Genomic DNA, 23,621 nt, shown 5'->3' with positions numbered 1-23,621 from the left:
ACTGCCAGACAATCTTCTGCAAGACTCTTAGAGATAAAAGACCTTTTACAGGTCTTTTACAGATAGAAGACCTTTAACAGGGGTTTTACAGATAGAAGACCTTTAACAGGTCTTCTACAGATAGAAGATCTTTAACATGTCTTTTACAGCCATACGACCCTTTTCAAGACTCTTAGGGATAAAAGACCTTTTACAGATACAAGACCTTTAACAGAAAACCTTTTAACAAGAGTTTTACAGATTGAAAGAAGACCTTTAACAGTTCTTCTACAGATAGAAGACCTGTTAAAGGTTTTTTAAAGCGAGACTCTTAGAGATAAAAGACCTTTTACATGTCTTTTACAGATAAAAGATCTTAAACTGGTCTTCTACAGATAGAAGATCTTTAACAGAATTTTTACAGCGAGACTCTTAGAGATAAAATACCTTTTACAGGTCTTTTACAGATTGAAGACCTTTAACAGGGGTTTTACAGATAGATAGAAGACCTTTAACAGGTCTTCTACAGAAAGAAGGTCTTAAACATGTCTTTTACAGCCATACGACCCTTTGCAAGACTCTTAGGGATAAAAGACCTTTTACAGGTCTTTTACAGATAGAAGACCCTTTACAGAAAACCTTTTAACAGGAATTTTACAGATAGATAGAAGACCTTTAACAGGTCTTCTACAGATAGAAGATCTTTAACATGTTTTTTACAGCGAGACTCTTAGAGGTAAAAGACCTTTTTCAGATCTTTTACAGATAGAAGATCTTTAACAGGGTTTTATATACATATAAAAGACCTTTAACTGGTCTTCTACACATAGAAGACCTTTAACAGGGCTTCTACAGATAGAAGATCTTTAACAGATTTTTTACAGCGAGACTCTTAGAGATAAAAGACCTTTTACAGGTCTTTTACAGATAGAATATCTTTAACAGGGGTTTTGCAGATTGATAGAAGATCTTTAACTGGTCTTCTACAGATAGAAGACCTTTAACAGGTATTCTACAGATAGAAGATCTTTAACAGGTATTTTACATCCAGATTACCTTCCGCAAGACTCTTGGAAATAAAAGACTTTTTACAAGTCTTTTACAGATAGAAGACCTTCAATAGGGGTTTTGCAGATTGATAGAAGATCTTTAACAGGTCTTCTACAGATAGAAGAACTGTAACAGCTCTTCTACGAAAAGAAAATCTTTAACACGTCTTTTACAGATAGAGAACCTTCAGTAGGTGTTTTATACACATGGAAGACATTTAACAGGAGTTTTACAGATAGATAGAAGACCTTTAACAAGTCTTCTACAGATAGAGGATCTTTAACAGGTCTTTTACAGCGAGACTCTTAGAGATAAATGGCCTTTTACAGGTCTTTTACAGATAGAAGATTTTTAAAAAGAGTTTTACGGATAGATAAAATACCTTTAACAGGTATTTTACAGGTAGAAGGCCTTTAACAGGTCTTCTACAGATAGAAGATCTTTTACAGGTATTTTACAGCCAGGCGACCTTCTGCGAGACTCTTAGAGATAAAAGACCTTTTACAAGTCTTTTACAGATAGCAGACCTTTAAAAAGGCTTTTGCAGATTTATAGAAGATCTTTAACAGGTCTTCTACAGATAGAAGAACTGTAACAGGCCTTTTACAGATAGAGAACCTTCAGCAGATGTTTTACACACATGGAAGACCTTTAACAGGAGTTTTACAGATAGATAGAAGGCCTTTAACATGTCTTCTACAGTCTTTTACAGCGACACTCTTACAGATATAAGACCTTTTACAGGTCTTTTACAGATAGAAAATCTTTATTAAGGGTTTTACGGATAGATAAAATACCTATAACCGGTCTTGTACAGATAGAAGGTCTTTAACAGGTATTTTACAGGTAGAATGCCTTTAACAGGTCTTCTACAGATAGAAGATCATTAACAGGTCTTTTACATTTAGGCGACCTTCTGCGAGACTCTTAGAGATAAAAGACCTTTTACAAGTCTTTTACAGACAGAAGACCTTTAAATAGGGTATTGCAGGTCTTCTACAGATTGAGAACCATTAACAAGTCTTTTACAGATAGGAAATCTTTAGCAGGTGTGTTATACAGATAGGTCTTCCATCTCTATAACGAGTTTTACAGATAGATAGTAGATCTTTAGCAGGTCTTTTACAGCGAGACTCTTAGAGATAAAAGTGCTTATACAGATAAAAGATCTTTAACAGTGTTTTAACAGACAGACGACCTTTAACATTTTTTTTACAGACAGACGATCTTTTACAGGACTTTTAGGTATTTCTCAGCTTGAAGACCTCTAAAAACCTTTAACACGCCATTTACAGACAGAAAACTTTTAATGCGTATCTTTTGCAGATAGAAGACCTTTCACAGGCGTTTAACAGATAAAAGAGCTTTTACATGTTTTTTGTAAAGATGTAAGACCTTTAACATGGCTTTTACAGACAGGTGTTTTACAGATAAAAGACCCTAACAGGTCTTCTTAATATGTAAAAGGCCTTTAACAGCTATTTTGTTGTATAGAAGGCCTTTAACAGATCTTCTCCAGACAGAATCTTTTAACAGGTCTTCTATACAAAGCAGACCTTAAGCATGTTTTCTTTCGATAGGTCTGTTAAAGGTCTTCTATCTATAGAAAACCTGTTAAAGATCTTCATAAATGTTCTTCAAGGAGTGTTTTCATAATCACAACTTTGTTAATTCGTGCAGGATACTCCTGGATACCCATCATTTAAACCAACATGTTCTTGTCCCTTTATTTGCAGAAAAATCAAAAGAAAATTTAGAGGCTCATCGGTGCTGCAGACACGACTCAAGTCACTCAGTTCCATGGATACTGCTGTCTTAGATGAAAAAGAGGTGATTTGCTGACAAAGCGACAATTCTGTGCGATATGTGGAAATAGATCGGGTCACTACAGTCTGACCACTTTCGATGGCCACTTTATTAACGAAAAATATCGCACAGAATTGTGTCCCTATCTTCAGTAGACTGTTATAAATCGGAATCAACTATGACTATATACTTATATACCACAAGAACACGAACAACAAACATACTAAAATGTGTAAAACTACAAAAGCAACAAGAATAATTTATAATTATGAATTGTGTTAATGTGAGAGGTGATAACACACTCATGACAAACAACCTTAAACTTCGGATCATGTACTCTATACTTATAATTGAACACTTGTTTTTAAGGCAACATTTTTAAAAAAATTTGAAGAAAGAAAGAAATCTATATTTAAGTTTATCAACTCGAACAGAACCAATAGTCAATGGAACCGTGAAACACATTAACCTTGACTATATGTTAAGAGAAATAAAACCAACACTTTGTTAAAACTCACACATACATATAAAACAAACAAACAAAAATATTTTCTACGTAAAACCAACTAACATACATATGTATTAATTTTGTGAATAGTTAAGCGCCAATAGACGACAAAACAAATTAAAATACTCCTTCTAAAGGTTTTTAATTAGTATAACAACCAGGAACCGACAACAACAGCAAAAACAAATGAAACTAAAAATATAAACAATACAGAAATTGAAAAAAAAAACTCCTAAACAATTATGAAATACACACAAATACAGAAATCAATACTCAAGTCCTTTGGTTCAGATAATAGATAAGTTAAGTGTGTGAAGTTTGTCTCAAAACTCAACTCAAATTGACTGATGTATGTATGTATGTTTGTATTAACCATAGAGGTACAATATACATATGTACGATTTTGCAAATGTCTCTGTATTTTAAAGAAACGTATAATAATTTTAGTGGTATGCGGATTCAACTGTCTATAACCGCAGGTCCCATTCTTGAACTGTCTGGAGTCTGATAATTTTTTTTTTTTTTTTAATTCATTTTATTAATGCGTTCTGTCAATATATTTTACTTTGATATTTACATTATTCTTATCTATAATATGAATTTTACATTGATTATATAAGTTTACCCAGTGGTTTGCTTATACATAAATCGAAGTATATAAATTTTTATTAGGTGGTTTGATTATTTTAAGTCTTTTAAAAGTTTTACAAAAGATCTTGTGGAGCTCTTCTTCTTAATCTGTTGAAGGTTTCCCGGTTGGACGTCAAGTTCACTGCTAAGGGGTTTGGGTGTGATTCTATTCTGATTTTGTAATTGGTATATTATTTCATCTTTGACACTTTTCAGGTTAAGCTCTTCGTGTAATCTTCGGTTAGTTATATAGTAGGGTGCACCAGTAATTTTTCTTAATATTTTTGCTTGGAATTGTTCTAACGTTTTGATTGTTGTGTTGGAGGCGGTCCCTGATAGCTGGATACCATATGTCCAAATTGGTTTAATTACACTGTGCAACATTTTTAAGGCAATCTTGTGCAAACAATTCGAACTGAGGATTTTTTGAAAGTACAGACCCAAACAACAAAAAGCCATAGTTGGGTTTTGTTGTGTCAGATCCAGCTCGGATTTTATGGCCCCATCTAAACATGGTTAAATATTGAGTTTTTAAAGAAATTCGGGGCTATATCTCTGAAACCAATGCGAATCTTCTTCAGACCTCTGAAGCAAATTTGCAGATAAGGACGAGAATAAAATATTTGGAGAAATAATGAACTCGAAAAACTACATTTATTGCCTCAAATTTCAAAATATATCTAAAAATTCCATAATTTGTATACATTTCGCACCATATCTCCAAAACTGTTAATTTGTTCTTAATGTTTGTTTTCGAAAAATATTCGCTGGAATGTAATACACAACTCTTCAGAATATGCTATTGTTGTAAAATGCCTCTATCATGTTGTTTTCACTTTATTTTTTAACGACGATTTACTAAATATGTCAATAATGTAGTGAAATCCGAGATGCGAGAATAATCTATTGCACGATGGGGCCGATGACATGTTTTTGAGGCAAAAAATCACAGGGGCAAACTAGACCTTCAAAATTTCGTGCAGATGTTTATAATCGGCCTAGAAGCTAATCTGCCAAATTTGGTTGATATCGGTTCATATATAGATATAGCTCTCATATATATGTTCGCCCGATTTCGAGTAATTGATGGACCAAACACGAAAATTCTGTCCAATTATGATGATATTTGGAATATGTGGCGGAATTCGGACTGGAAATAAGTTTGCCAAGTTATTTTGAAATCGGTTCAGATTTGGATATAGCTCCCATATATATTTTCGCCCGATTTGAGATATTTCGTGCAACAAACACGCAATTTCTGTTCAATTTCGATGAAATTTGAAACGTGTGACAGTATTCGGTCTTGAAATATGTTTGCCAAATTATATTGAAATCGGTTCAGATTTGGATATAGCTCTAATATATATTTTCGCCCGATTTGAGGTATTTGGTGCAACAAACACGCAAATTCTGTCCAATTTCGATGAAGTTTAAAATGTGTGACGGAATTAGGTCTAGAAAAAAGTATGGCAAATTATATCGAAATCAGTTCAGATTTGGATATAGCTCCCATATATATTTTCACCCGATTTTAGGTATTTCGTGCAGCAATCACGCTATATATGTCCAATTGTGATGAAATTTAAAGTGTCTGACGGAATCTAGAAAACATTATTGAGACATCATATTGAAATCGGTTCAGATTTGGATATACAGTTCATACATTTTCTCTGTTGAAGTTAATTGTTTTCTCATTTTAGTTGGTTGATACCGAACTTCGTTGAGAACATAGTTTGTATATTTTTCTTTTGACAAATTGGCCGAAACAGAGGCAGCATGAATCAAGTGTTTGGTATTGTTGCCGTGTTCATAGCAGACTTCCGAAGCAAGTTTTCTTCCTTCACTATAATCCACATTAGGGCGCCCTCTCTTTTTTTATCATTACCATGTTCTAGCGTTAATACTGTGTCGCTAGCTAACCATAAGCTTTCAAATTGTAATACACGACTTTTTGACCTCCAATTTTTTATCCATTTTTGGTTAAGGAGTGCACAAATATTATAAATTTGCTTTTTAACTTCGGTCATGAAGTTGTCTTTGACACCTCGATTAAATTTTGCAGAAATCCATTCTATAAGGTGTTTAGGTTTTCGCTGATTTTCCAACCAAAAATTAAAAATATCCAAATTTTTAAGTTTTACGAAATCTGGTAGTTGATAATTTTTTTATTCGCAAGTATACGCAAAAATTCTTTTCAAAATCTGTTAGCCGACATTGTCACCTTTCACCAGATACATATTTTTACGAGAAAGCACCCTGAAGCCGAAAGTTCTACTCCAAAGAACACATAGACGATACCACAGACTACATCAAAAACCATCACTTACTGACACAAAAAATTATTGACCACATCTAATATTACATTTACACTTTTAATAATAATCTTAATTTGCATACAATTACCCGTATTTTCCATTTTTAAAAAATAGATAATATCAACAGATCAGGTTTTGGCGTCAAAATACTTAAATTGTTTAATTACGACTGAATGTCAGAAATAAACGGAATCATAATTATGACATCATTGACAGCTTGGCATGTCGCCGTGGGTCGCTGCCAGATTGTAATTTTTTGGTTTTGGAGGTTTGAAAGTGCTAAGAATATAATTCCGTTATTATTTGATTTCAATCGCTGACTTGAAAAAATGACTTTTTGCCTCAAAAACCTGCCATTGGCCCCATCGTGTATTGGTGTGAACTGTGTTTGAAATAGATGCTGTACAAGGTATGATACCAAATACCGCTGAAACAACATGAAATAAGCATTTTAGAGTTTCAGAATGTTCTGAAGAATTGCTGAGAACATTATTTGGATGATTTTTGCAAAAGGCTACTTGGTTCAACTCCTAATAGTTTAGCTGATACCGACCAAAATTCCAGAAATTATGTAAAATTTTCTATATTTTCGATTTTGATGCCCTAGATTAAGTTTTCCTTATGTGGTCTGTTCAGCAGATAAGTTCTACTGGTTTAGAGCTACAATATTGCTAAGGACAGCAAGGCCAAATTCCTATTCGTTTCTGAGATAAAGGCCTGATAAATGCAAAAAAGTGTAGTTTTAGCCCGGTTTAGATGAGGCCATAAAATCCGAACTGGATCTGACAGGACAAAACCCAACTAGGGTTTTTGTAGTCTAAATATGTACTTTCAAAAAAATCCATGCTAGAAGTTGTTTGCATTTTCAGTGTTGCATAGTGTTACATATACATTTGTAAATAAGTAGCTTGTTGTCTAGAGCCAGTTTAGAGGACGGTCCAATAAGAAATTTCATTTTGTGGGCTTGAATATCCAAAGCTTTTCTTTTCGTTTTGATGTGAGTGTTCCAATTAAGTTTTGCATCTAGATACATCCCTAGGTATTTGACTAAAGAACTACTAGGGAGCTCAATTTGGTTCATATTAACTGGAGGACAATTTCCGTGGTTAAGTGTAAATGTAACATGAGAAGACTTGGTCTCATTGGCTTTTATACGCAATGTCTTTAACCATGTGCAAAGCGTATTAAGATAATTTTGAAGTAAGATATTCGCCATTATTGGATTTTTGTCAGCGACCATTATTGCGGTGTCGTCAGCGAATGTTCCGAAAGTAGTAGCTTCAGACTGTGGAAGATCGGATGTGTATATAAAGTACAATATTGGGCCCATAACACTACCCTGAGGAACACGTGCTCATTTCATTTGTCTCATGAACATACAAATATCTATTTTGTATGTACGATCTTATGAACAAATAGTAGTTTATAGGTAGAAGTTTTTTAACTTTATAAAGTAGACCATCGTGCCATACTTTATCAAAGGCTTGGGAGATATCTAGAAACAATATGAAGTACAATATTGCTTTGATTCGAATGCAGAATTAATTGTTTCTACTAGCCGATGGATCTGTTCGACAGTACAGTGTTTTTTCGGAAACCAAATTGGTGTGGCGGTATCAAATTCTTTTCCTCTGTAACAGGCATTAATCTTTTTAAGAACTTACTTACTTAGCTGGCCCATTACAGAACATTTGTTCCATAGGCCGAACTAAGAAAAGATCTCCATTCCTCTCTATTTGTTGCTTCGCACTCTGGAATACCGCGCCTTTTCATCTCATCATCCACTTGTTTGCGCCATCTATTCCTTGGCCTGCCAATTTTGCGTGCACCGCCAAGCGGTCCGTATTTATACGCCTTTTTAGCGGGTTCATCATCGCTCATTCCTATGATATGGCCTAGCCAACCCAATCGCTGCATCTCGATACGTTTAACAATATTGATGTTGTTCTATAGCAGATACAGCTTGTGGTTCATGCGACGTCGATATTCACCGTCAACGCAGATTGGTCCGTAGATCTTTCGAAGATTTTTTCTCTCAAACACACCAATCACTGCCATGTCTGCTTGCGCAAGTACCCAGGCTTCGGAGCCATACATCAGCACGGGTAGTATCAGTGTTTTGTAAAGCGTTATTGTTGTTTGACGAGTTGTGGCTTTGTTTTTAAAGTGCTTACTTAAGCCAAAGTAGCATCTGTTGGCCTATACAATTCTTCTTTTTATATCACAACTGATGTCGTTTGTTTTGTTTACTGAGGTGCCGAGGTAGACGAAGTCTTTTACTACCTCAATATTATAGGAACCAACTTCCACAGTCGGTCCGAGCTCAATGGACACATTGCGCGTCGACACCATCAACTTGGTCTTCTCACCGTTTACCGCCAGACCCACTTTAGCAGATTCTTCTTCGACCTTTATAAAGGTATCAGTTACTTCTTTTACTGATCGGCCCATGATGTCTATATCGTCAGCATAAGCAAGTAACATGTGACTATTGGTGTAGATTGTGCCACTTCTTTTGACGTTTGCCTCTCGTGTAACCTTTTCCAGCAGGATGTTGAAGAGATCACACGAAAGGCTGTCTCCTTGTCTGAAACCTCTTTTGGTACCAAACCCTTCGAAGATTTTCTTTCCTATTTTTACTGAGGACCTCGTGTCAGTTAAAGTCATTTTAGAAAGCCGGATGAGCTTTGCAGGGATACCAAATTCAGACATGGCTTGGAATACCTTTGAACGCAGCGGGCTGTCGAAGGCTGCTTTATAATCGACAAAAAGGTGGTAGGTGTCGATCTGCATCTCTTGGGTCTTCTCCAGGATTTGCCGCAGGGTAAATATCTGGTCAATGGTGGACTTGCCAGATCTAAAGCCGCATTGGTATGGTCCAATTATCTCGTTGACCATAGGCTTTAGTCGTTCGCACAATATCCCTGACACGATGTTGTAGGCAATAGGGAGTAGACTTATGCCCCTAAAGTTAGAGCATACAGTCTTATCTCCCTTCTTGTGGACGGGGCACAGGATACTCAGGTTCCAATCGTCGGGTACTCGTTCTTTCTGCCAGATGGTGCTAACTAGCTGATGAATACACCTTATCAGCGTGTCGCCTCCGGTTTTGAACAGCTCGGCTGGTAAGCCATCGGCCGCTGCTGCCTTATTATTCTTCAGCCGATTTATTGCTGTCCTTACCTCATCTTGGCTGGGCGGTATACATTCAATACCATCTTCTGGGATTGGGACTGTGGTATCTTCGTCGTCTTCGCTGCTATTGGATACCAACAGATTTGAAAAATGTTCTTTCCATATCATGAGTACACTATCTGTATCAGTTACCAAATTACCTTGCTGGTCTCTACAGGGGGATGTGCCGGTACCAAAGCCATCAGTTTGATGCTTGGCTCTTGGTTAGAATTTTCGGACTTCATTCTGGCTCCTGTACATCTCGATTTTTTCACACTCCCGCTTTTCCACCTCTCTCTTTTTCCTGTGGAAAAGACGTTTCTCCTCCCTCCTTTTCTCCCTGTATCTCTCTCGTGCGCTACGCGTTGCTACGGATTGTAAAGTAGCCCTATATGCCGCATTTTTCTCTTCGGTGGCAGCACGACACTCCTGATCATACCATGGATTCCTTGGTGGAGTTCTCTGGTATCCAAGTATGGATTTTGCGGCTGTTTGCATGGAGTGGGCAATGCTTTGCCATTGCGCTGATATGTTATCGGGATGAGGAGTGCTTTGATTAAGCAATTGGGCTAGTTGAGTGGAATATGCTGTGGCTATCTGTTGTGATTGCAGCTTACCGATGTCTAACTTTCGTGTTGTGTCTGTTCGTACTTTGTTTGCTACGTTTAAGCGGGTGCGTACCTTTGCTGCAACAAAGTAGTGGTCCGAATCAATGTTTGCGCCCCGGAACGATCGTACATCCAACACGCTCGATGAATGTCTTCCATCTATCACAACATGATCAATTTAATTTCTTGTTTTCTGATCTGTAGACAGCCAGGTGCCCTTATGAATATCGAGATGATTAAATCTGGTAGTGCTAACTACCATATTTTTGCTGCTGCAAAGTCTATCAGCCTCATACCATTGTCAGTGTGGAGACTGAATTTCCCGACTGTTGGGCCAAAGATATTCTCCTTTACAATTTTGGCATTAAAATCGCCTAGAATGATTTTAATGTCATGGGCAGGGCAACGGTCATATGTTTCTTCTAAGCGATTGTAAAATATATCTTTGGTCTGTTCGTCCTTTTCTTCAGTGGGAGCATGAGCGCAAATAAAGCTGATGTTAAAGAATTTAGCTTTTATTCGAATTGCAGCAAGTCTTTCATTCACTGGGGTGAAGCTGGATACCTGATGTTTTAGTCTTCGACTAACTACGAATCCGCAACCAAACTCATGCTTTACGTCATGGCAGCTATAATACAGTGAGTCACCTTTAGGTGTTGTTGTGACGCCTTTCCCATTCCATCGTATTTCCTATATGGCAGTAATGTCGTCCTTGTACTTTTCAAGTACATCTGCCAATGCGTAAAATACACCTTCTCTATAAAGAGTGCGAACATTCCAGGTGCAGATTCGCAGATCATGGTCCTTAAAACGTTTGCGGTGTTCGTCAAATTTAGAGGGATTTGTTTTTCTTTTCTTTCGTTTTTTCATAGTAGGCTGTTTTTTCTAGGGGAGGGTTACTAACCCGACGCCCAAACCCAAGTTTTTAACGTTCTTATGGGTGAAGGCGCGGGACATGTTAGCTCACTACCTTTAACGGGTGTTAAAGGCAGTTCCCCACTTACTTACATACACACATACATATATTCCCACAACATCCCAAGGGAGACTTCTCTCATATTAGTGAGTACTCGCCGATTCATATTGGTATGCCGTACGCTGTACGCGATCCTACTGATTGTAGGTTAGCTCTGTATGGCGCATTCCTTTTCTTTATATCAGCACGAAACTCCTGGCCATACCATGGGTTCCTTGCTGGAGATCTCTGGAATCCATTTGCGGCCGTTTGTATGCAGTTAGGAATAATTTGCCACTGCGATGCGTTCTATTCTTCATTAGGCTATCTGTTGCTATTGCAGCTTACCTCTGTTCAACTTCCGTGTTGTGTCTGTTCGTAGTTTTTTTTTTTTGCTACGTTTAATATGGTAGAAGGTGGTAATCCGAGTTGATGTATCCTCCTCGATTGTACATCCAACACGCTCGATGTGTGTCACAACGTGCTAAATTTGATTTCTTGTTTTTTGGTCTGATGACAGTCAGGTACCCTTATGAATGAAATGATACTTATATTTCGTACTGCCTAACTACCGTGTTTTTTGCCGCGGTGAAGTCTATCAACCTTATTCCATTGCCAGATGTTTTATTGTGGGAATTGAATTTCCGGACTTTTGAGCCAAAGATATTGTCCTTTCCAAAATTGTCTAGAATAATTTTAAAGTCATGGGCAGGACAACGGCCATACATTTTTTCTAAACGCTATATATCACTGGTCTGTTCGTCCTTGTCATCAGTGGGAGCATGAGCGCAAATAAAACTGATGTTGAAATATTTAGCTTTTATCCGAATTGTAGCAAATCTTTCATTCGCCGAGGTGAAGCTGCAGACCAGATCTGCTAACCGGCGACTAACTACAAATTAGTCGACCCAATTACAACGTGAAGAACGCCATCCAGCACATGATGTTGAACTGGGGTGTGGGGTGAACTATAGCTGAAAACAGATACAACGTTTGATTAAAGTTTTGCGTTGGGCGTCGAGAAAAAAACAACAACAACAGGGCGACGACGACACCAAAGTCCAGCGTTTATCTGTTTGTCGGCATATATTTCAAATGTATTTGAATTTTTCGGCATCATGCCCAACAGTGTAAAAACGGCCAAAACGACACAAAACTTTACCCAAACGTTGTATGTGTTTCCAGCTTATCTCTTCGAACATTTGCTGCAACGGCAGTCATTTAGCTGGTATAGTATCGGCAACAATCATCACAATTGATCCTCACAGGTTGAATACATCGAACACATTTTGGAATACTTCTGCGATTGCTTGAGTTTTTCCATCTCTCAAAGCGAGCGCAGCAAACATAATTTCTTTAGATTTATTCTTGAGGACCACGGTTTAATATTCAAAGCTCTCAAGGTGTTTGATGTCAAATTGCATGTTTCACTTCTGAGTTGGAATTTTAATGCCCTCCGGAACTGCAGCGTTGCTACTTTGCTTTGCGGGACGACAGCGATGCAATGCACTATGTGCACTGATACCGGATGAGTCTTCTTTCGCATGGTTCGCTTTCTCCTGGACTTTGTTAAGGGCAAGATTTGGTTCATGCTCCTTTGTAGCTTGCTGGGCTGCCTGACCAGCGATGCAGCTAGTGATAATCAGTCGAAGTCCGATGGATTGACATCCTGAATGTCCGGACCCAAGCTGCACTAAGATGGTTTTGTTTTTATTGGGCAGAGATAGTAAGACTTCTGCGACCACTGAAGGTTGTTGAATACTAGATTTGGTTCATGCTCGTTTACAGCTTGTAGGACTGCCTGGCCAGCGATGATGCTAGAGACAATCGGTCGATGTCAGATGGTACGAAATCCTACATGTCAGGGCTATTTCGCCTAATGTCCTTTCGGATGTAAGCCATGCCAGCAGGAACTGTCAGTTGATCCACACTCATCATCTGGACCCATCCGGTAAATATGGGAAGGACATTGTTTTGTGGTGTCCGCAACACTTTCTATTAGATCTCACAAAGAAAGTCCGTACGAACGCAGCGTCATTATCTCGTATAGTAATATCTCCTTATCTTTACGCCACGTGGTATCCAAGATGATTGTGAGCACTTTATTCCGTTTCCGGACTTTGGTATTCGGGACTGGTGTATGTCTGGAGACAGGCTTTCGAAGGTTATCGTCATTATTTTTGGGTTCTGGACTGTTGTAATTAGGTCTTTACTCAAAAATTTGTACAAATTGTTACTAAATGCTGTTCGATAACAAAATTGTCCAGTAAAAGAGAGCATGTAGAGAGATTTTTTGACAGTTCCGTGACTGAGAACTTGCAAATTTTTGCTGGGAAAATTGGTCCCGCAAAAATTTTTATGTTTGTTCAGCTGACTTTTAATCAGCTGTTCAATGTAAACAACTTGAAATGTTAACATTAGCATTGTTCCTTTACGTTAAAGTTTCTTAAAGTTTTACCACTTTTACCATTTTTAACTCAGAAAGCGTTTCTTAACCCCAAAAAGTTGTAAAACTTGAAGCAAAATTTAAGAGAGAGCATGCCAAAATGGCTTCCTCTTTTACTACTTGCTACTCGACAAATTTCGTGATGTAATAAGTGGAAAATCCGCAAACTCCTGATTTGACATGTATTTGACAATTAAGGCAAAAGAAAAAAGAAAACAACAGAGCAAAATAAAAAGAAATAAAATAAATATATGTAATAAAAATTTAAGCCAGAGAAATAAAAACTAGTGACATTTATTTTTTGTTGTTATTATTTTAAGCAGTCATGTTTGTTTTTTGAATTTGCTATCAGATCTTCTATTTTTCCGTTCCTTTATGCTTGGTTTACATTTACGAAATCCACTCGATTTCAACTGTCAAATCCATAGGTTAAACGTCAAGTGAAATCCAATGGATTTCAGATGAGATTTCATTTGACGTTTGAGCTATGGAATTGACAGTTGAAACCGAGTGGATTTCATAAATGTAAACTTAGCATTACTTCTGTGCAAAACTAGTTAAATGAGAGCAAATTTGACAGTTCTCTTTTTTGCTACTTTTACTATTAAAAAAGTAAAGGAACAAAGCTATTTTTGACCAAGAAGTTTCACAATTTCACATTTTTTTGATTCTAAAGCGTTGAGGATAGGATTATTGCTTTAAATAAGTAAAATGCAATTTTAAAATGTATGTTTTTGTTCCGTTTGGTTTAAAATATCAAAAGAAACAAAAGCAATTTTCATACATGTTTGGAAACAGCTGACTTTCTTGCAAGTTCTTACAAAATGTTGTTCGATAACTTTCTGCAATTTTTCTTGCTTGTGAGAGTAAAATTCAAATTCAAAAGTAGCTTGAACTTGCTGAGTAATTATTGCTGGGAAATTTATCGTATAGACCGGTGATGCTCAAAATATTTTGCACATTAGTCTCTCTGATCGAGTCTACCATTTGCCAAACCACGACAGATGAGAATAAAGAGTACATATGTTGTTGTTACAGTCACGTTAACGTATATGGATGATCTTGGCTGGTATAGACCTATTGTCTTGTCTCCAATTTGGATCAAAAAGCTTCTTGATGCAAACCCAACAACTTTATAAAGCAAACAATAACCTGCTACATACATACATACATATTTGCAAATTCGTACATATAAATGTCAAGTATAGGTATAATGCTATCTGTAAAATGTATCTTCAATTCAATAATAACTAAATACTTAAATATTATATAAATTAAAAACTAGTCCTATAATTTTATGTTTACTATTTTTTTAATAATTTATTTTATAGAATATCCTTTTTCCCTAGCATTTATTATGCGACGCACAAAATTGAATGAGAAATCCTAGTTGTAAGAATTAAAAAAAACAACAAAAATAATAAATTTCGTAGAAGTAAAACTAAAATAAATTTATGACCCACATACATACACTTGTAAGGTGTGATATGGGCTCAAATAATGTGGTAGTTATGTAAGTGAAAAAAAATAAACCAGATTATAGTGTTATAAACCAAAAACTAAAAAAATAGTAAACAATTTTAATATGTAACGATTGAATCATTAATTAGAAAATATTAAATCCTAATGTTTATCCTTTATTAAACTCAAATCATGGACATGTATGAAGAATTATTTTGTTATGTTTATTAATATGTATGTTATTTTAAACAAATTATTTTAAACAAACAAAAAAACAAAATCGTAGGTAAATTTAAATCCATTTCACATATGTTCTAAATTTTATTTCTACCTTATTGCACAATGAAATAGAAGATGAAATACTTACTTAAGAATTGCCAATCGAATCTTTTAACTATATAAATGCCGGTACACAACTAATGTAGCTAGTGCTTAGGCGGCCATCAGACCATCTGCTTTTTCATATGTATGTTGTCACTTTGGGTATACTAATACACAGAACAGCTGATTCATACATGTGAAAAAGCAGATGGTCTGATGGCGGCCTTAACGCCAATATTTCCCCATCAACGCAGATTAGATCTTTCAAATAATTTTTCAAATGTCCATGCTTCGGATAAACCAGATTACACACGGATGCATGTGCGTGCTTTGGCCAAAAACAAAACCGTTGTCATGACTAACTTTGCCCCCTCTTACTAAAACTGAATTTACAGTTCGTCTTGGGACGGCCCATAGTGAAGACATACATTTCCATGTGCCTACGCCTACGGGCTTTAAAATGGCGCTGTGTTAAGTCAACGCTTGGCCTGTGTGTTGTCGAGTAGTAACCTAAAAATCAAGCTTTATCCAAAAAAGAACTTGTGAAAATTGGTGTTTTCTCGAAGCCGTGTGTTTGTGGGGGCAGCGTCCGGAAATAAACTTTATTAAACGTTTGCAATTGTTTCGTTTCGTATTTTCCATAGGAACAAAAAAAAAAGAAACACAACACAAGTTGACCGAACTCGCTGTTTAGTTTCGTTTTATTTACATTAGTGAGAGCAAACAAAACAAAAAATTAAAAGTTATCAACTTCACAACAACTTATAGAAAACGAAACCGTACAATAAACATTGTAAAACGTTTGGTGGTTGTTTGAAACATCCACCGCAGTATGTTCCAAGTATATGATGTTTAGTTTGCTTATTGGGTTTTTAAACAATCAAAAGTGTGTGTGTGTGCTTTAATGTGCCATTGATAATTTCACACTGCAAACATTTGCAAACGATTCATTTTATTTCGTTCGTTAATGAAACAACTCGTACTAATTTGTTCTTCTTCAGTTGAAAAGTATGTGTTTTTGTTTTGTTTTGAGAATGAAACGATTCAGAAAAAATTAAAAGTTTGTGACTGTGTGTGAATGGTACGGGAATCGTTTCATTTATTTGCGTTCCTTGGTGGGAGGACCTCCGTCCAGTCCGTGATTTTCAATTCTTCAAACGAGTTCCCTAATATAGCAATTAAGCTAACCTGAATTTCCATGCTTGTGGGAGAACCATCGTGGAATCCGTGTTCTTCAATGAGTTCCTGATATATAAATTAAGCTAACCCGATTTTTTATGTAGAGACTACGCCTACGGGCTTTAGAATTAAGTTTGCAAAATGGTCCTGTGTTGGGCCAACGCTTAACATGTGGGTTGTCGAATAATAACCCAAAAATCAATTAGAATAAACTTGTGACATTTGATGTTCTCTCGAATATAAGCTTGTATGTACCCTAGCGGTGTCTCTTAGGAGCAGCCAACAACCCCACATTTTGGGGTATACCCATACATATAACAGTGCCGCCACAGGTATTTTAACGTTTTTAAGTACATTTCAGATCGAATTAGCTATAATTTGGCATTTAGTGGTCAAGAAACTTCTCCACCAATAATTGTGGCGTATTTTCATGTTTTGGTATAACACCCATATAATGGTACTGCCTGATTTTAGATATTTTGCGTTTGTTTGCTGCATTTTCAGACCAAATTAGCTATAATTTGGCATTTAGGCTTCCTAGGGGTCAAGAAACTTCTCCACCAAAAATTGTTACCATAGGTCACGTTTTGAAGTTGCCCCGATAGAACGGTAACACTCGTTTTCGGGTATAGCTCTGCAGTTAGTCAACTTAATTAATGCAAAACCAAAATTATTACAAAATTTAAAATAAAACATAATTTTATTGGTATAAATAAATATCATTTATTAATAAAATAAAATAGTAGCTAAATTTCACTAAAAATTTCCTTAAAATTAACAAAAAGGAGAAAACTCCTTATTTGTCCTGTAAACTAAAAAATTGCAAATTTGACAACTTTTCAGTCTTTCACGGTGTTTTTCGAAAAGTTGGTTCTAATATTTCGTATGCCCACCTTGGGCATCAATAACAGCTTGTAATCGTCTCTTAATTTAATAGCTATCTTTCAGAAAGTCAAATTCGCCCTTTGGTATTTTTTGCCATTCTTCTTTAATGAATTTTATTTAGTCCCTCCTGTTAGCGGGCGACCTATTCCCGACCTTTTTTTCTTCAGATGTACCCATGAATTGTCGATGGGGCTAATATCTAGACTTTGGACCGGGATGTCAATGACTTTGGTGCAATTGTATAACAACCAAGTCCTACATAAATAAGAATTATGCTTAGGGTCGTTGTATTTGCAATTGCAATTTGTTTGAATAGTTGAATAGTTTCTATATATTGTGCTGGGAGGGCAATGGTTCTTATCTAGTCACTCGTGATGAAGGCTTGTTATTATGTAGTACTTTTCTGACTTTTGCATGTGACACACTTACTCCAAAATCTTTTTTAATTAGAAAAATCAATTTTCTGGTGCTGCTTTGGGGTCTTTCGTCAATTTCTTTAATCATTCTCCAGTCAATTCGTGGGGTCAGACATGGCTTGAAATACCTTTGAACGCAGCGTGCTGTCGAAGGCTGCTTTATAATCGACAAAAAGATGATAGGTGTCGATCTGCATCTCAAGGGTCTTCTCCAGGATTTGCCGCAGGGTAAATATCTGGTCAATGGTGGACTTGACAGGTCTAAAGCCGCATTGGTATGGTCCAATTATATCATTGACCATAGGCTTTAGTCGTTCGCACAATATTACTGACACGATCTTGTAGGCAATAGGGAGTAGACTTATGCCCCTATAGTTAGAGCATACAGTATTATCTCCCTTCTTGTGGACGGGGCACAGGATACTCAGGTTCCAATCGTCGGGTACTCGTTCTTCCTGCCAGATGGTGCTAACTAGCTGATGAATACACCTTATCAGCGTGTCGCCTCCGGTTTTGAACAGCTCGGCTGGTAAGCCATCGGCTCCTGCTGCCTTATTATTCTTCAGCCGATTTATTGCTGTCTTTACCTCATCTTGGCTGGGCGGTATACATTCAATACCATCTTCTGGGATTGGGACTGTGGTATCTTCGTCGTCTTCGCTGCTATTGGATACCAACAGTTTTGAAAAATGTTCTTTCCATATCCTGAGTACACTATGTGTATCAGTTACCAAATTACCTTGCTGGTCTCTACAGGAGGATGTGCCTGTACCAAAGCCATCAGTTTGATGCTTGACTCTTTGGTAGAATTTTCGGACTTCATTCTGGCTCCTGTACATCTCGATTTTTTCACACTCCAGCTTTTCCATCTCTCTCTTTTTACTGCGGAGAAGACGTTTCTCCTCTCTCCTTTTCTCCCTGTATCTCTCTCGTGCGCTACGCGTTGCTACGGATTGTAAAGTAGCCCTATATGCCGCATTTTTTTCTTCGGTAGCAGCACGACACTCGTGGTCATAACACGAATTCCTTTGTGGAGGTCTCTTGGATACCAGAGTATGGATACCAGTATGGATTTTGCGGCTGTTTGCATGGAGTGGGCAATATTTTGCCATTGTGTTGTTATGTTATCGGGACAAGGAGTGCTCTCATTAAGCAATTGGGCCAGTTGAGTGGAATATGCTGTGGCTATCTGTTGTGATTGCAGCTTACCGATGTCTAACTTTCGTGTTGTGTCTGTTCGTACTTTGTTTGCTACGTTTAAGCGGGTGCGTACCTTTGCTGCAACAAGGTAGTGGTCCGAATCAATGTTTGCGCCTCGGAACGATCGTACATCCAACACGCTCGATGAATGTCTTTCATCTATCACAACATGATCAATTTGATTTCTTGTTTTCTGATGTGGAGACAGCCAGGAGCCCTTATGAATGTCGAGATGTTGAAATCTGGTGCTGCTGACTACCATGTTTTTTGCCGCTGCGAAGTCTATCAGCCTCATACCATTGTCAGATGTTTCACTGTGCGAACATAAAGAGTGCGAACATTCCAGGTGCAGATTCGCAGATCAAGAAAATCCGTTGAAAAATGAATGCGTTATGGCATTTTTTGTGTTTAAACTTCTTGATTTTTTTCATATTCATTTTTCATTTGTTAACCGATTTTAAAAATCTATGGCTTGTTCGAAAGGCATTACTCTCCCCTTTATAATGAAAAACAGTGTGTGCAAATCGGTTGTGGAAGAAAGAAGTAATGTCCGTTTAAATTTGAAAATCCAAGAAACCCCATTTTTCACTATATTTACCGTTATAAAATCAAAACCGGAAGTGACCCAAAGAAACCGAAGTTATTTTCGTCTTCTATGGACTCCCACAAAACCGAATTTGTGCATCAGAAATCCTGCAAAAAAAGTTTGTCCACTTTTGTATCAGAGTGTTATGGATCTACATGTCCACATACCATAAAAGTCATAAAAATCCTTTATTGCAAAAATCATGGCGAAAATCCCACGCTTTTATTGCACATTCATTCGTTTTGCAATTATTTAGTCTACACCACAAAAACTTGGTACCTATTGTTTTTGCCCGTTATTTTTGTTATTTCCGGCCGACTTCTGCATTTATTGGTCTGATGTTATCATTAACAGGTAAATCAACTGATATGTACAAAAAACCCAACATTATTGAAACAAATGCTTGTAGTAATTTCTAATTGAAAATCTAAATTTAAAAAAATTCATCTTTTGCAATAATTTAGTTGACTAACTGTAATTAGGTATATTTGGGAATTTAAGGTTCGAAGTGGCCACAAAATTTCTCTACCAAAAATTGTCAACATAGCACAGTGGATCCACCTGTATGGAGAAAGTGGCCAAAAATACTTAGAGTGTAAAAATCAAGCCAATACGCCGGTTACAGCTTTGCGCTGCTGCGAAGAGTGTTTTAAGAAACCACGAGCGTAATATTCTCCCCCCTTTCCCCTCTGGAGGGGTTATATGGTAAGAATTGTTTAATGATATTAATTCAAAATGACATGTGCAAAGGTCCCGATTATCTTATGATGCAAAAATAGGCTTGGGGAAACAAAACAATCTCCAAAGCAACATAAAATACAACCAATTTAGCGGATTAAAAAAAATCAAAATTTTTGTCTGAAAATTGGTAAAATGTTTAACATAGATCTTATAGCGCTCTTCCTGAAAGGCACCTACCGACAACGTAAGACAAATTTGGAAGAAGATTTCTTCATCTTGCCACTGATGCCAATTATGTTCATGTACGTGGTCAGATAACAGAGTTATACACGAATTTATCCATAGAAACCCTATTCTAGGGCAGCTTTAGTCAGCGACCCACCATTTATAGTCTGGCACTAGATGGCAGCTGATTTTAATACTGAATAATCTTAAACCCATGACCTACTTTGGAAAATTATTCCCGAAGTGGGCACTGGTGGGCATCATTACTAAAACCTTAGGTCAAATTTAAGTATATGATCGAATTGGCATTAAAAATACACTAAGAAAAAATGCAGTTAACTAGAATTCCACAACACGCTAAAACACGATTTGTTAATGAAAATTAAGCTATTACCACCTCCTTCAAAATCCACTATAATAGTTTGCTATACGTATAAGTTTCGCGATATTTTGAATATATTTAATTGCACTTAAAATACAGGTTGTACTCACAACAAAAAATATTAGTCAAATGTTCCGACTTTTGAAGCTATTCTTAAGAAGATCGCGTTTGAATGAGACAAAAACTGATATATTTTTAAAAAGGTCCATGTCATAGCTATCAGTGTTGCCAGATGTTGTACCAAAATTTTGACATTCATTTTTTTATTTTTGGCCAATGGGTGGATCCACTGTGCATAGGTGCATATTTTGGTATAATCCCCATAGAACAGTACCTCCCGATTTTCGGTATTTTGGAGGTTGTGGGCTCAATATCACACCGAAATGGCAGAACTTTGGTATTTAGTATTCGCTGGAGGTATACAACTTTACATCAGAAATTTTTAGATATCGGTTCACGTTTTGATATAGTCGCCATAGAACGGCACCTCCTGATTTTCAGTATTTTGAAGGTTGTGTTCTCAATATCCCTCCGTAGTGGCTGGAATTTGGAGGCATAAAACTTTCCACCAGACATTTGTCGGTATAGGTCCACGCTTTGATATAGCCCGCATAGAAGGGTTCCTCCCGATTTTCGGTACTTTGAATGTTATTACCTCAATATCCAACCGAATTGCCTAAAATTTGGCGTCTATTCTTCATTGGTGATCAAAATTTTCCTAAGAAATTTGTCGGTATCGGTTCATGTTTTGATATAGCCCCCATAGAACTGTACCTCCCCGTTTTCGGTATTTTAAAAATTCAAGCCGCATTATCTCACCGAAATGACTGAAATTTGGCATTTAGTCTTCCTTGTGGCTCCAAGACCTCCCCCCAGAAAATTGTCAGTTTAGGTACCTCCTTTTCGGTATATTGAAGGTTTTAGACACATTATCTTACAGAAGTGGATAATATTTAGAATTTAGTATTCATTCGAGGCTTTCACACTTTTCCTCAGACATTTGTCAGTACAATACGCTACCGATTTTCGGTATTATGGGGCTATAAAATGTTACCCCGAAAAAATGTTTAACACCTACCTCCTAAATTTGGAGGAGTATAAGGTTTTTGGATAAAATTGAAAACATTTAGGTGGTTGGAGTTCCAAAAAAAATATTTCCCAGACATTTGTCAGTACAGGTCCTCCATATAACGCTACCTGTTTTCGGTATTATGGGGCTATAAAAAATGTTGTAGGTGTAGATCGACGTTTTAATATAGGCCCGCCATATGGAACGGTACTTTCCCGAATTTCGTTATTTTGAAGTTTGACCACATTATTCCATTTTGCCCATGGTGGAGGGTATAACAAGTTCGGCCTAGCCGAACTTAACGTCGTTTTTACTTGCTTTTAATTAATTTTCTCGCAATCGTTTACTGTCCAAATCCTAAAAAAATATTTATGATATACCTCCAATATGCATATTTGACAGATTTTAGGTATTTTGGGCCCTATATAACCATATGAAAATAAATTTTAACCGCCTAATTCCACAAATGTTTGTAAGATTCGTATTTTAGACACAAGAATGAACTGAACGATTGGGTGCGTTATTTCCATTTACATGCCTAACTAGAACGTCGAAGACAATTTATTAAAAAAGCAATATTTGAAAAAAATACCAACACTATTCGTTGGGTTTTCGTTAAGACAAGCAAAATGTTTGTGGTGGTGCTATTGTTGATTTCGCCTGATTTCTCTGTCCTACCTACTAGCAGAGAGAGACGCAGAGGCTGGTTTTGTGTGCAACAATAACAACTACTACCTACACATAACTTCGCATGATTATTTCTTATTCATGTTTCCTTTTATTCATTTCTTGTGTTTTATTTAACACAATGATATTTTTGTGTTGCTTACCCTTTTCTATAGTGCTAAAAATTCTCATTGGCTTCATACTACCCGAAGAATATAACTTTGGGTTTGGTAATGATCAAATTACTCTGGCTTCTCTTCAGTTGTCGAATAAATCTTTCGCCTTTTACTAAAGATTTCCGTGGAGAGGAGCACTCTAATGAGTCTAAAATAATTTTTGCAAAGGCCTTCCTTTTTTGGGAGGGCCCATCCAAAAATACATTGAAGATTTTTCGAAGAGTACCCCTTTTTTAGCTATAAAATGTGTGGTGAACATTTGTAAGTTTCAAATTCTATTTCTTTGTGCATAAAAAAAATTTAAATTATTGAAAAAAGTTTTTAGTAGTAAAAATTGTTTTATATTTAAAATTGTTGTTTTTAAAAAATATTAAACAAAATTACATATTAAATTTTAGATAAATTTTGTTTTTGAAACAAGGAGACACATTATCAATGCATTTGTTACCAATATAAGTAAAATTACCGTTTAAAGGATATACCAATTATTGTTTTTAATAAATAAAATTTAATTGAAAATACAAAATAATAAGTTTTACAAAATGAAAAAGCCCACCCTATATTTTTAATGACAAGAAATTTGTGTTTTTAAAGAAGAAAAAAAAAAATAAAAAATACAACAACAGCAAAAAACATGTTAGTGAAACCGCAATCATTAATGACACTGCCCTCATGATACTACCAAAAATCATTTGAAATTTTATAAAAAAGAGTAAATATTTTGTTTTAAATCAAATTTTAGTCAATTTAAAGTCTTTTATTTTCTCGGTTTCAAAAAAAATATTTTTGTTTTATTTAGTTATAAAATTTTGTAAATTAAAAAAAATATTAATAAAATGTGTATAATCATCTCCATTTCCAAATCAAATACACTGACAATAAGAAAACAGAGAACTACAAATA

At 36.3% G+C, this 23,621-nt stretch overlaps 2 protein-coding genes and 1 non-coding gene across 4 annotated transcripts in view; 2 read left to right on the top strand and 1 right to left on the bottom strand.

Moving 5' to 3' along the window:
- The window catches only part of LOC141403615 (uncharacterized), a 622,248-nt gene extending 619,194 nt beyond the window's left edge, over window positions 1–3,054 (top strand). For both annotated transcript variants that reach the window (XM_073986301.1, XM_073986300.1), the window contains one exon: window positions 2,766–3,054. In XM_073986301.1, coding sequence (XP_073842402.1) covers window positions 2,766–2,871 — 106 coding nt within the window. In that variant the 3' untranslated portion in view covers window positions 2,872–3,054. The remainder of the gene's footprint in view (window positions 1–2,765) is intronic.
- LOC141403616 (zinc finger protein 711) overlaps window positions 1–23,621 on the bottom strand; it is a 44,753-nt gene that overhangs the window by 6,018 nt on the left and 15,114 nt on the right. The gene's annotated exons all lie outside the window — the stretch shown is intronic.
- Window positions 22,785–22,907, top strand: LOC141404423 (U5 spliceosomal RNA). Its single transcript, XR_012413022.1, has one exon. It is a non-coding gene; the product is annotated as a U5 spliceosomal RNA (small nuclear RNA).

The sequence above is a fragment of the Musca autumnalis genome, unplaced genomic scaffold (genome assembly GCF_047663935.1).
Source record: "Musca autumnalis isolate F117 unplaced genomic scaffold, ASM4766393v1 scaffold_4, whole genome shotgun sequence".
NCBI classification, from domain to species: domain Eukaryota; kingdom Metazoa; phylum Arthropoda; class Insecta; order Diptera; family Muscidae; genus Musca; species Musca autumnalis.
Note: the sequence above shows the minus strand (reverse complement) of the source record. Positions and strands in the feature narration are given on the sequence as shown.